This window comes from Triturus cristatus, chromosome 11, assembly GCF_964204655.1.
Source record: "Triturus cristatus chromosome 11, aTriCri1.1, whole genome shotgun sequence".
NCBI classification, from domain to species: Eukaryota; Metazoa; Chordata; class Amphibia; order Caudata; family Salamandridae; genus Triturus; species Triturus cristatus.
In genome coordinates, this window is record NC_140594.1 from 296258406 (window position 1) to 296272756 (window position 14351).

The 14351-nt window shown below is 57.3% G+C and overlaps 1 protein-coding gene across 1 annotated transcript in view; it reads right to left on the reverse strand.

The window, feature by feature from the left end:
• Window positions 1–14351, reverse strand: part of RASAL1 (RAS protein activator like 1) — a 765452-nt gene that overhangs the window by 39218 nt on the left and 711883 nt on the right. The window contains exon 19 of the mRNA XM_085633253.1: window positions 13608–13728. Coding sequence (XP_085489379.1) covers window positions 13608–13728 — 121 coding nt within the window. The remainder of the gene's footprint in view (window positions 1–13607; window positions 13729–14351) is intronic.

The window sequence follows — 14351 nt, forward strand, 5'->3', positions numbered from 1 at the left end:
CCAATCCAGTCAATTACAGAGCGGTACTTACTAGGAAAACAAACTGAAAATGTATCGAATAATTCCCACGACTTTTTGCATTTTAATGACATCACAACAGATGCGATATATGTACATGGACACCAAGCGAGAGCAAAACAGACCAACAGGCGAATCAAATTTGCGACTGTCCATTTCTCTAACTATTTCAGCTTCTGAAAGCATTACTAGTGTCTGGCTGCACCCCGCCTCCCCTAACCTTTAGAGCCTGCTGTGGGCTGCATGCTTTCTTAAATTCGGTTTCCCCGAGGTCACCCCCGAAGATAGCTCATCCTCATTAGCCTTTCGTGCTTTTCTCATTCTCCCCATCTCGGAAGAGCGCCCTTAAGAGTGATTTGTCAATTGGGTTCTGCCTATTTCTGGCTCACATGAAGCGCAGGTCACAGGGTGGGCTGCCGATCTAATATAGTTCCAAATGAGTCCTACTCTCTTGTTGCAAATATCTGACCTTCAGCGTGCCAGTGTTGCAGTGACCTCTTGTGGCGGAATAGAGAAATACAGCTTCCCCAATTCTGCATAACATGCCACGAGTGGCTTCTTATTACTTCAGAGCTGCTCAGCCTGTTGAGGACCCAATCAATGCATGTACAACGAAATCTGGGTCTCTGATGAGACCGCCCAAACGGGTGCCAGTGCTGTGGCACGTCTAAAGGTGAGTTACCTGATAACACTATGGAAGAAGAGGGCACGAGGGTTTGAAGGCATGATGGTCTGGGACCATGCGTGTAGGAAAACAGTCTAATGGTGCAAAGACAAATGGGCAACGGAGGTGCTTCATATTTACATTTTGATATATATATATTTTTTTCTATGACTACAAGAAAGAAGATGGAAAAAATCAACCAGACTGGCTGGTCTATTTCCACCTGACATACCGTAGTGTGTACTCGGTTGATGATTCGAGTGATTAGTGAAAGAAAGGTCAAACCAGGAAGATAGAGGGCGGCTTTAGGAAATTTTTGGCACTGGCCCATGATGGTGAGACATCAGAATGTTGAGCACTATGGTAAGACTGTAAACAAGTGGCCTGTTCTGATGGCTGTTTGAGTGAATCTTCAGCAGTGCATTCTACTACTCTTTCCAATGCACTCACCCTATGCCTCTATCAATATATCCTATACATCCACTCTCTCATTCATCCCAAACCCCATACCACTACTATGACCCCCAAAATAACCCTCTCTAGACTCTTCCCTACTATATCCCTCCTTGCATCATCTCATACCTCTTTTACTATTCAGATCTCCCAAACCAGCCTTTCTAAACCCTTCTCTCTGACTCTTCCCCCTCCACCTCCCTTTTACTCATCCCAAGCCTCCTCCAACTGCTATGAGCTCCCAAAAAAAAATCTAAATCCTTCCCTCTTCCATCCTTCCCACTATCCTTTTCAATCCAAATAACAGACTAACATGTCCACCGCTCAAATTAATTTCCTCTTTCACAATACTAATTCACCACTAATCCATTAAGGGTTCTGGAGTAGCGTGCTACTCGCAGAAAAAGCACTTCAGCACCTCATCAGGGGTAGCAAGCAGGGCCGGACTGGGAACCCAAACCGGCCCTGGCAAAGTGCTTGGCCGCCCCCCCTGGGCGGTAGGGGGTGCGACCGTGCTGTTTTCAAGGGCCGGTTTCGGGCTTTTCTATTACAGGGACGATATTGCAGCTATGCTGTAAAAACGGCCCTGAAACAAAAAACGGCCCCCAGGGGGCCTGAAACAGACCCCCACCCTAGTGGCCCACCGTGGAAACACTCGGTGCCCGCTACGGCCAGTCCGGCCCTGGTAGCAAGCGCTATATAAATGCAAACCTTTTCCCTCTTTTATCCCTCCACTATCCTTCTCAATCCAAATAACTGACCAACATATCCACCACTCAAATTACTTTCATTTTTCACTATACTAATTCACTAGTAATCCTTTGTGGCTTCAAGAGTAGTGTACTACTCGCCAAAAAAGCGATTCAACGCTTCATCAGGGGTAGCAAGCTCTTTATAAATGCAAACCTTTTTCCCTTTTCTGCCCCTCCACTATCCTTCTCAATCCAAATAACTAACATATCCACCACTCAAATTACTTTCACCTTTCACTACACTAATTCCCCACTAATTCTTTATGGGTTCCAGAGTAGCATGCTTCTCACCAAAAAAGTGCTTTGTTGCCTTGTCTGGGGTAGTAAGCGCTATATAAATGCAATTACAATACAATACAATACTTCCTGCCTAGCAGCAGAGGCGATGCTGATGCGCTGCAGTGTTTTTTTCAGTGCCATGTAGACTGAACACGATTTGAAGCGACATTTGTCTTGTTTACTGTTTGGGAGTTGCTTTTCTTCTGTGTTTGTTTATCTCTATAAAAGATGTATGGATGTATGCTTTCGTGCTCAATGTTCCAACCAGAGCTGAAGCCTGTGATGTTATCATAGGAGGAATATTGTAGCTGTTGCTTCAGAGCAGGAGGTCGTAAAGCAAAGAAAGAGAGACAGGGCAGTTTTGGGAGCTGAGGCAAAAAGGGGTGGAGGCCAGGGGCTGCACACCGATGCCAGTGACCTTGAAGAAGCCTTTATATAGATATCCCCTGTGTTGGAGCCGGCCTCGTGGCGTGGTCCTGTTCCCCCTCGCTAAGCCGCACGAGGTCACATGCACCTCGGGGCTCCTCCATTTTGGATTGTACGTGACTCTACGTAACCACCTACGTGACCCCGCTTCACCCGGCCTCGGTCCCAGCGAGGCCCGACATCGAGGCGCCAACCCCTGGCCAGGGGGATACCACGTGAACCCTTCCCACTCCCGGCGGAGGGCAGTATCGATGGGACCCCCAACCGTCCTTCCACACCTAGGTGCGATCGCCCCACAGCTCTCTGGGGCCTGGCGCCTCTCCTGCTGGGCATCTGGCCGCTCCCTACCCGGCCTCTCCGCCCCCCCCCGGGCGCAAGGGTCCGGACATCAAAGGGCTCCAGTCCTATATCTGGGGCGACCCGACAACAGGACAACAGTTGTATCCTGGAGTCAAGAGCCCTGCTGATCGGATCGCGGCTGACCCTACGGAAGAAGACTCATCCTGAACCCACACTCTGAGCCCTGCTGACGACGTCGCGGCTCCACCGTGCTTAAAGACCTTCACGAACCTTTGGGGCCCTGCTGACGCTGTCGCGGCCCGACCTTGTTGAACCTTACCATCAGAGCCCAGCTGACCTCGTCGCGGCTCGACCGAAGCGGACCTACCACCGGAGCCCTGAGACCAGCACTCAAGGTCTGGCGCAGAGCCTTCCCGTACCTGGCTGGTACTAAGACTGTCCCGCTACCCTATCCCTCTAAAGACATTAAGACTCTTACTGGATCCCTCGATCCCACTGTAAATATTGAACGTACTACTATTGATAAAGAACCAAGTTAAGCAACTGATACGGAGTCCTGTGTGGTGGTATTACTGGGCCTAGTACGATCATAGGAGAAGGACCTCCCCTAGGGGGCTTCTCAGCGGCGCTCGGCTATAACTTTGCGGTAGGAAGGTGCCCCGGAGTAGTCTCCCCGACTCCCCAGTGGTCCTCCCTCCAACATTTGGTGGCCAGCGACGGGATCCGAGCCAGACGCAATCGTACAGGCAAGTAACGCACCCACTACCTAACCAGACGGAAAAAGAAAAGGGAACCATGGACGGCCAAGAAGCAACCGTGGCCGCAACCTTCCAGCCGGAAAGGTTGGAAGAATACACCCACAAAGAACTGAAACAATTCTGCAAGGACAAAGGGATCCCAACCACAGGATTGGGCACCAAGGAAGAAATGCAGAAAGCCCTGAAAGCCTGGGCAGAACCCGAGACCACTCCACCCCGAGCCGAAGGGACCTCGGCCCGGGACGGAAACCTGTCGACCCCAACCCCGACAGATGGGGGGCGAAACGTCCCAGAAGCAAGCCTTTCCCACGAAGAAATGCGAGAACGGGAGAGGGTCCGGACACACGAAATGGACCTCGCCCGACTCCGGCTGGACGGTGAGCTGGACTGGCGGAGAAGAAAATAGCCTTGGAGCAACTACGGCTGCAAGAGGAAATCGAAGAAAAGAAACGGCATCGGGAACTAGAGGAGAGACGGCTAACCCTCGAGCACGAGAGGAGCCTCAAGGAACTTGAACTAAAATCCAAAACGGGGGAGACCAGCACCCCCGGATCCCGGGACGCTCTGCCACTGACCGAGCCAAAGGTTCATATCCCCAAGGATGTCGTCAAGGAGTACTATAAAAATGACGACATCCAGCAATGGTTCCGAGCATACGAAGTAGCCATGACCTCCCATCGGGTACCCCGGAAGGATTGGGGTGCCGGCCTATGGGGGAGGTTCCTCAGCGAGGGCCGGGATACCCTGCTGCAACTCCCCGACGCGGTGATGACATCATACGACCACATGAAAGAAGCCCTATTCACACGCTACGGACTATCAGCCGAGATGTACCGGCAGCGCTTCCGGGACTGCAAGAAGCTCCCCGGTACCACGTGGGTCGAATACGTGGACTTCTTCAGCCAAGCCTTTGAAGGATGGATAAAAGGGAGCAAGGTCACCTCATACAATGAACTGTTCGACCTCATTGTCTGGGAGCACCTCGCCAACAACTGCTTTGTTGAACTAAGGCAACACCTCCTGGACAGTAAACTGACCGAGCCCCGGAAGCTCGCCGCCGAAGCCGACCGATGGGTCAACACCCGGGTCCCCCGGAACCCCGTGGGGGACTACCAACGGAGTACCACGGGACCTCCCCGCCAGCGAGGCGGAGGAGGGGGGTCCCACCGCAGTCGAGAATTCCCGGCCGGGCCGCCCAGAAGCCCGCCACGAGGCCAAGCCACCAACCACACGTCCCCGACCCTGGGCCGAAGGGGGACCCCTATCGCACGGCCTGGACCCCGACCGACAGTGACCTGCTTCGGCTGCCAGCAGACCGGCCACTATGCGAGCGACCCGGCCTGCCCCGTGAACCGACGGAACGGGACCGCTGGGCCCCCTCCCCGGCAAATAGCCGCCGCAGCCCTGGGGGAAGGAGAAGACGAGGAGGAAAACCACGACGGTGGGTCCCCCGAGTGGGAACCAGCTGCCATGTCGCTCGTATGCCTGGGCTCCCGAGAAATGGTGCCCCGAGCTGCCATCCCAAGCAACACCCAGAAGTACCAGCAGTGGGTCACCATCAATGGACGACGGGCCGAAGCCCTCCGGGACACTGGGGCCAGTGTGACCGCTGTCCGCTGCCACCTGGTGACCCCCGAACAAATCCTGCCACATGTCCTATGCCCTGTCCGGACCGCGGACAACACTGAGAGCATGTGCCGAATGGCCAGGATCCCCTTCGAGTGGGGAGGAGTGTCCGGCACCCTAAAAGTAACCATCCGCGACGACGCCCCAGTGAACTGCCTCCTGGGGAATGACCTAGAGAGCTCCCCTTGGGCCCAGGTGGAACGCCGAGAGCATCTGGGGATGCTAGGGCTGCCCGAGTGGGCCTGCGCCACCACCCGGTCCATGACCGCCCAACCAGCCGCTGCCGCGGCCCCCGACAAGCCGACGGGCCCCGAACTACCACCCTCCTCCGGCACGGAGGAACCTGACGATGAGGCCGGGCCATCCGAACTTTCTCCCGACGAGGCCGCCTCCCTCAGCGAGATCCCCGAGCTGGCCCAGTGGCGCCACGACGGGGGCCCCACCCGCGAACAATTCCAGCAAGAGCAGAAGGCCTGCCCGTCCCTCGAGGGGGCCCGACAGCAAGCGGCCGCCCAGGCCGCGGGGGACCCCACGGGAACCCACTGGGTCTATTGGGACAATGACTTATTGTATAGCGAGCAGAAAGTCGCCGAACTAGGGGCCGGCCGGGTGTTGGTGGTCCCCCTCCGATTCCGAGAGTTCCTCCTGAACCTGGCGCATGACGTGCCCCTCGCTGGACACCTCGGGCGGGACAAAACTTACAGCCGCCTAGTGACCCATTTCTATTGGCCCCGAATGAGAAGAGACGTGGACCATCACTGCCGGTCCTGCCCGACCTGCCAGGCTAGCGGGAAGACTGGGGGTCGAGTTAAAGCCCCCCTCCAACCATTTCCAGCCGCCCACACCCCGTTCGAACGAGTGGGGATCGACATCGTGGGGCCCCTCGTCCCCCGAACCGCCCTGGGACACCGCTTCATCCTGGTACTGGTCGACCACGCCACCCGATACCCCGAGGCCATCCCACTCCGCACCGTGACAGCTCCAGTGGTGGGCCGGGCCCTGATGGGCATCTTCTCCAGGGTGGGGTTCCCCCGAGAAGTGGTGAGCGACAGGGGTACGAACTTTATTTCAAAGTACATGAGATCCCTCTGGCAACAATGTGGGGTCACCTACAAATTCACCACCCCTTACCACCCCCAGGGGAAAGGACTGATCGAGCGGTTCAACAGAACCCTGAAGGGGATGATCAAGGGCCTGGAAGAGCCCCTGAGGAGGAGATGGGATGTCCTGCTGCCCTGCCTCCTGTTCGCCTATCGGGAGGTACCACAGAAATCCCTGGGCTTCAGCCCCTTCGAACTATTGTATGGGCACCCCGTCCGAGGGCCCCTCAGCCTGGTCAAGGAGGGCTGGGAGGCGCACGTCCAAGATGCCCCCCCCGACGTCTACCGGTACCTCCTGACCCTGCGGAACCAGACTCGGAAGTTCCGGGCCCTGGCAGAAGCCAACCTCGAAGCCAGCCAAGAAGACATGAAACGCTGGTATGACGAAAATGCCTCAGCCATCGAGTTCGAGCCGGGCCAGCAAGTCTGGGTCATGTCACCCGTGGACCCCTGCGCCCTGCAGGACAAGTGGACCGGGCCCTTCAAGGTAGTTGAGAGGAAGAGCCCCGTCACGTACCTGGTCGACATGGAGTCCCCGAGGAACCCCCTCCGGGTCCTGCACGCCAACCGGCTCCAGCCCCACTTTGCCCGAACTGAACTAAGCCTGCTGCTGGCTACCGACGATGGGGGCGAAAGTGACTCCGAGCCCCTACCAGACCTCCTGGGGTCCTCGGGCCTAGACGGCTCCTTGGAGGGCGTCCGCCTCTCCGCCACCCTGACACCAGAACAGCGCCATGACTGCCAGAAGCTGCTGCAACCCTTCGCTGCCCTCTTCTCTCTCACGCCCGGGGTGACCCCCTGGTGCGTCCACGACGTGGATACTGGGGACAGCCCCCCTGTGCGACACCGCGCTTACAGAGTACCTGACCGAGTCCGAGCCTGTATACAGACCGAGGTCTCCAAGATGCTCGCCCTCGGAGTCATCGAGCCATCAGACAGCCCGTGAGCCAGCCCGGTAGTCTTGGTGCCGAAGGCCGCCGCCCCCGGCACTGCCCCGGAACTCAGATTTTGTGTCGATTACCGGGGCCTGAACGCAGTCACCAAGACCGATGCCCACCCCTTGCCACGAGCAGACGAGCTGATCGATCGCTTAGGGGCCGCCCGCTACCTAAGCACCTTTGATCTCACCGCTGGGTACTGGCAGATCAAGCTCACTCCCGGCGCCCAGGAACGATCCGCCTTTTCCACCCCCGATGGGCACTACCACTTTCGGGTAATGCCCTTCGGTATGAAGAACGCCCCAGCGACCTTTCAGAGGCTGGTGAACAAGGTCCTGGCCGGGCTAGAAGCCTTCAGCGCGGCCTACCTCGACGACATTGCAGTCTTCAGCGACCACTGGGCCGCGCACCTAGGACACCTCGGGGAAGTCCTGGCCGCTCTCCAAAGAGCCGGGCTCACAATTAAGGCCAGTAAATGCCAGATCGGTCAAGGATCTGTGACCTATCTGGGCCACCAGGTGGGGAGTGGCCAGGTGGCGCCCCTCCAGTGAAAGGTCGATGCCATCCAGGCGTGGGAGCCCCCCGCAACCCAAACCGCTGTCCGGGCCTTCTTAGGCCTCACAGGCTACTACCGACGATTCATTAAGGATTATGGCAGCATTGTGGGCCCCCTTACGGAGCTCACTTCCAAGAAACAGCCCAAGGCGGTGCACTGGACGCCCCGCTGTCAGACCGCTTTTGAGGCCCTCAAGGCGGCCATGTGCGCTGCCTCTGTGCTACAGGCCCCTGACTACAGCAAGGAATTTGTAGTCCAGACCGATGCCTCGGAGTACGGGGTCGGGGCGGTCCTCTCCCAGATGGACGCCGAGGGCCTCGACCGACCTGTGGCCTTTATCAGCCGCCGACTGCTGCCACGAGAACAGAGGTGGAGCACCATCGAGCGAGAAGCCTTCGCTGTGGAATGGGCTCTCAAGAAGCTCCGGCCCTACCTTTTCGGCACCCACTTCAGGGTCCAAACTGACCACCGGCCCTTGCGGTGGCTCATGCAAATGCGGGGCGAGAACCCCAAGTTGTTGCGATGGTCCATCTCGCTGCAAGGGATGAACTTCACCGTGGAACACCGGCCCGGCAACGACCACGCCAATGCTGACGGCCTGTCCAGATTCTTCCGCCTCGGCGAGGAGAACCCTCAAGGAGATGGGTGACTCTCCCTGCCTTCAGCTGGGGGGGACGCGTGTTGGAGCCGGCCTCGTGGCGTGGTCCTGTTCGCCCTCGCTAAGCCGCACGAGGTCCCATGCACCTCGGGGCTCCTCCATTTTGGATTGTACGTGACTCTACGTAACCACCTACGTGACCCCGCTTCACCCGGCCTCGGTCCCAGCGAGGCCCGACATCGAGGCGCCAACCCCTGGCCAGGGGGATACCACGTGAACCCTTCCCACTCCCGGCAGAGGGCAGTATCGATGGGACCCCCAACCGTCCTTCCACACCTAGGTGCGATCGCCCCACAGCTCTCTGGGGCCTGGCGCCTCTCCTGCTGGGCGTCTGGCCGCTCCCTACCCGGCCTCTCCGCCCCCCCCGGGCACAAGGGTCCGGACATCAAAGGGCTCCAGTCCTATATCTGGGGCGACCCGACAACAGGACAACAGTTGTATCCTGGAGTCAAGAGCCCTGCTGATCGGATCGCGGCTGACCCTACGGAAGAAGACTCATCCTGAACCCACACTCTGAGCCCTGCTGACGACGTCGCGGCTCCACCGTGCTTAAAGACCTTCACGAACCTTTGGGGCCCTGCTGACGCTGTCGCGGCCCGACCTTGTTGAACCTTACCATCAGAGCCCAGCTGACCTCGTCGCGGCTCGACCGAAGCGGACCTACCACCGGAGCCCTGCTGACTGTGTCGCGGCTCGACCCAAGCGGAACTACCACCCGAGCCCTGCAGACGCCGTCGCGGCTCCCCCCGTCCGAGCCGCTCTGAGACCAGCAATCAAGGTCTGGCGCAGAGCCTTCCCGTACCTGGCTGGTACTAAGACTGTCCCGCTACCCTATCCCTCTAAAGACATTGAGACTCTTACTGGATCCCTCGATCCCACTGTAAATATTGAACGTACTACTATTGATAAAGAACCAAGTTAAGCAACTGATACGGAGTCCTGTGTGGTGGTATTACTGGGCCTAGTACGATCATAGGAGAAGGACCTCCCCTAGGGGGCTTCTCAGCGGGGCTCGGCTATAACTTTGCGGTAGGAAGGTGCCCCGGAGTAGTCTCCCCGACTCCCCGGTGGTCCTCCCTCCAACACCCTGGGTAGCTCGTAATCTAAAACTTGACATCTGCCAGGCCTATCCTGGGAGAGTTCCCAGGTTCCTGAGATCACACAGCATATCTCAGTGAAAAGTGAAACTACAAGTAAGAGCATGCTCAGTGCTGTTGAGTGCAAAATTCTGTTTTCAGGCAGGTCGCTACCCACGCCGCACAGCACCACCTGTGTGCCCGTGTCCCTGCTGCTGACCTCCGCTACCGCTGCCGTTAGTTCGAGGCCCTCCTCCACCCGCAGGCTGCCACCTGCGCCTCATCCTCGGTGGCCCAGTGGTTAGCGGTAAGTATCTGTCTGCTCGCTCTGCCCCTTTTGCCTTCTGTGTTGTTTATCCCTGCTCAGCTGTTTAAATTGTTTTCTCATTTTTCTGTACTGTATCTTGCCCTTAGTTCGTTCAGACCCCTTTTTTGTTCTGTATCCTGTGCCCTTGTTCTGTTTCCCGCCCGTTCTCCTTGCTGTACTCTGTGCCCAGAGTTGTATTCCGCCCGTTTTCCTGCTAGACTCTGTGCCCTTTTACTGTACTATTCTGTGCCCTGAGTTGTATTCCGCCCGTTTCCTGCCAGATTCTGTGCCCTTTTACTATATTTTACTGTATTTCCGCCCGTGTCTTCCCTGCTGTACTGTACCCTGTGCCCTTCTCTCCCCTTCCCGCCGCTGCATCCCCGTCCCCGCTCACCCATTCTTCTCGCTCCCGCCTCTCAGCTGCTCCTCCCTCCCACCTCCCCTTCTTATGGCGGCCGCGCCGCTGGCGCGCCGAAGGTGTGCTTAAGGCAAGCCCGTTTGCGCCCGTCTGTGCCTGGACCGCACCCAGCGCCAGACAACCTGGCCCCCGCGAATGCCACAACGACTGCCACCACTACGACGCCAGCACACTCCACGTGCTCAATGCAGGCCGATCCCATTCCTGCTTCCTGGCCGCCCCGAGGTGCACCCAAGGACCCTTCTCCTGCCGAAGCTGCAGCTTCACCAGCCTTGAGCCGCCAAACCACCCTCAGATGTATACTTCTCAACACCCGCTCCGCCCACAAGCACGCCATCGAACTCTGGGACCTGCTCGACACATGCTCCCCGGCCGTCGCCTTCCTGACGGAGACCTGGCTGAACGCCTCCTCGGCACCCGACATAGCCATAGCCATCCCGGACGGCTACAAGATCACCCGGAGGGACCGCACCAATGGAATAGGAGGAGGAATCGCCATCATCCACAGGAACACCTCAGAGTCTCGACCAGCACCGACGACACCCTCAGCACCGCAAAACACCTGCACTCCAGATCCACACTGACCCCAACACCACCCTTAGAGGAACCCTCATCTACAGACCCCCCGGACCCTGGCCTCAGTTCAGCGACTCCATCGCCGACTTCGTCAGCACGCACGCCCTCGCCTCCGCAGACTACATCCTCCTCGGAGACCTGAACTTCCACCTCGAGAACAACGACAGCCACTCCACCACCCTGATCGACAGCCTCTCCAACCTCGGACTCAGACAGCTCGTCACAATGGCCACCGACTCCGCCGGGCACACACTCGACCCCATCTTCTCTGCAAGCACCCACGTCACCTTCAGCCACACCACCGAACTCCACTGGACCGACCATCGCTGCATCCACTTCTCCTTCCAGAAACCCACCACACACCACCGCACTCAACGGACCCTCTGCCGCAGCAGGAGCAAAATCAACAAAGACCAGCTAAACACCGCCCTCGCCCGAAGCCCACCTTCCGACCCAATCGACACTGCCACCCGCAACCTCAGACAATGGATCGACGACTGCACCAACATTCTCGCCCCGATCAAAAAATCCTCCAACAAACGCACCGACAGGAAAGCCAGCAGGTTCACCGCCGACCTCCAGGCCTCCAAGCAGACCTGCTGAAAGCTCGAGAAGAAATGGCACCACGAACAGACACTGGACAGCTACGCAGCCCACAAGAACGCCATCCGCAGGCACCATCACCTCATTCGAACCGCCAAAAGGACCTCCTTCAAAGACCGCCTCGACAAGAATGCACACAATAGCAAAGAGCTCTTCAACATTGTGAAGGAACTCGCCAACCCCAGCGCCAGCACCAACGACATCCCACCTTCGCAAGACCTGTGCGACTCCCTAGCCACCTTCTTCCATCGCAAGATCGCTGACATCCACAACAGCTTCAACTACCAGACCCCCCCCGACAGCCAGCGACACCTCAGACCCACCATCCGCACCAACTCACTGCTCACCTGGACCCACGTAAACGATGACACCACCAAAAAAATGAACACCATCCACTCCGGCTCTCCGTCAGACCCATGCCCGCACCACATCTTCAACAAAGCTAGCGCCACCATCGCACCCCACCCCGCAGATCATCAACATCTCCTTCGATACCGCGACCTTCCAGGAGAGCTGGAAGCACTCCGAGATAAACGCCTTATTAAAAAAAAACAAGGCAGACCCGAGGGACCTCAAGAACTTCCGGCCCATCTCCCTACTCCCGTTCCTGACGAAGGTCATCGAAAAGAGTGTCAACAGACAACTAACCCGCTACCTCGAGGAGAACAACATCCTGGGCCCATCCCAGTCCGGGTTCCGCAGCAAACTCAGTACCGAAACTGCCCTCATTGCTGCCACCGACGACATCAGGGCCCTGGACAACGGAGAAGCCGCGGCCCTCATCCTCCTGGACCTCTCAGCTGCCTTTGACACCGTCTGCCACCACACTCTACACACACGCCTCCAAAACGCAGGGATCCGAGACAAGGCCCTGGAATGGACCACCTCCTTCCTCTCCGGCAGAACCCAGAGTGTCCGCCTCCCGCCATTCTGATCCAAAGCCTCCAAGATCATCTGCGGTGTACCCCAAGGATCATCCCTCAGCCCGACACTGTTCAACATCTACATGGCACCGCTCGCCCACATAGCCCGATCACACGACCTCAACATCATCTCCTACGCTGACGACACCCAGCTGATCCTCTCCCTCACCAAGGACCCCTCCACCGCCAAATCCAACCTCCACGAAGGGATGAAGGCCGTTGCCGAATGGATGAAGGACAGCCGACAGAAACTGAACTCGAACAAGACGGAGGTCCTTATCCTCGGCTCCACCCCCTCAGCCTGGGACGACTCCTAGTAGCCGACCACTCTGGGAGCAGCACCGATCACACACGCAACCTGGGGTTCATCCTCGACTCAGCACTCTCCATGACCAAGCAAGTCAACGCCATCTCATCCTCCTGCTTCAACACCCTCCGTATGCTCCGCAAGATCTACAGATGGATTTCCACCGAAACCAGACGGACGGTCACCCAGGCCCTCGTCAGCAGCAGGTTGGACTATGGCAACGCCCTGTTCGCAGGAGCCACAACCAAACTCCTAAAACGACTACAACAAATACAGAACGCCTCTGCACGCCTCATCCTTGACATCCCTCGACGCAGCCACATCACACTCCACCTGAGAGTCCTGCACTGGCTCCCCGTCAACAAGAGGATCACCTTCAAGCTCCTCACCCACGCACACAAGGCACTCCACAACACCAGACCCACATACCTCAACAGACGACTCACCTTCTACACCCTGAACCGCCAGCTCCGCTCCGCCGACCTCGCCCTCGCCACCATCCCCCACATTTGATGAGCAACCTCCGGTGGCAAATCATTCTCCCACCTTGCCGCCAAGACCTGGAACACCCTTCCCATCCATCTGTGGCAGACCCAGGACCTGCTTACCTGCAGGAGACTTCTCAAGACCTGGCTGTTCAAGCAGTAGCAGCACTCCCCCCACCCCCAGCGCCTTGAGACCCTCACGGATGAGTAGTGCGCTTTACAAATAATTGATTGATTGATTACAAATAATTGTTTGATTGAAAATTGGGGCTGGCTCTAATGTATCCTTATGGTATGGGGAAAGTTGACAGCCATGCCTGTGCTTGGTGACGTCACTGACTTTAGTTTTGAGCACGAGGGGTCAATGGGTGTTGCAGCACTGACCTCAGCTTGTCTCTCCCCAGTAACAGCTGCCGGTAGATCATCTGTGTCTCTGCATCTGGATCCAGTGGGTCACTCCAGTCCCCCAGGGTAACCGCGGAGTGTGTCCGACTGCAGCCTCGAACTGAAAAAGAAAATGGTGGTCAGTAACATCACTAGTGAAAGGCGGTGCACAAACTGCATGTCTTGGCCCTAGGGCCGGCACGAGGAGGCTGAGTCCTTGCCCTCATTCCTTATTGGTGATCAGTACAGTGGGAGGCAGAGACTGAATAGGTAGGACACTGATCTCTCCTACGTAGACACGCCTTCCAGTGAATGGGGAGGTGACTTCGCGAATATCCATCGGGAGGGTAAGCCTTAACTGGACGACAAGAGACAAGGTTATCGTAATTAGAAGTGGCCCACACAGAGAGGCCATGCGTTTTGAGCATCTAGGGTCAAGAAATGGGGCCCTCATACCTAGGCTGGAGACCATACCCAGGGACAGATGAGCAGGAGACAGGGCTGCCCACATGGAGATAATATCCGGCAGAGGAAGGGCCAATGTGCATGTGAGAGGCTTCTCACACCGGTGATGCTGAGAGAGTGGAGAGCATTGAACGTGGACAGTTCTCAGCTCTCAAGCCTGGGTAGGGCATCCAAAGGCATATTAAGGAATGGGGAAGAGACAGGGGTACATCAATAGGTAGGGCCCGCAGAGAGGGGCTCACACACCTTGCCATGCGCTCCAGTTAGGGCTTACACATT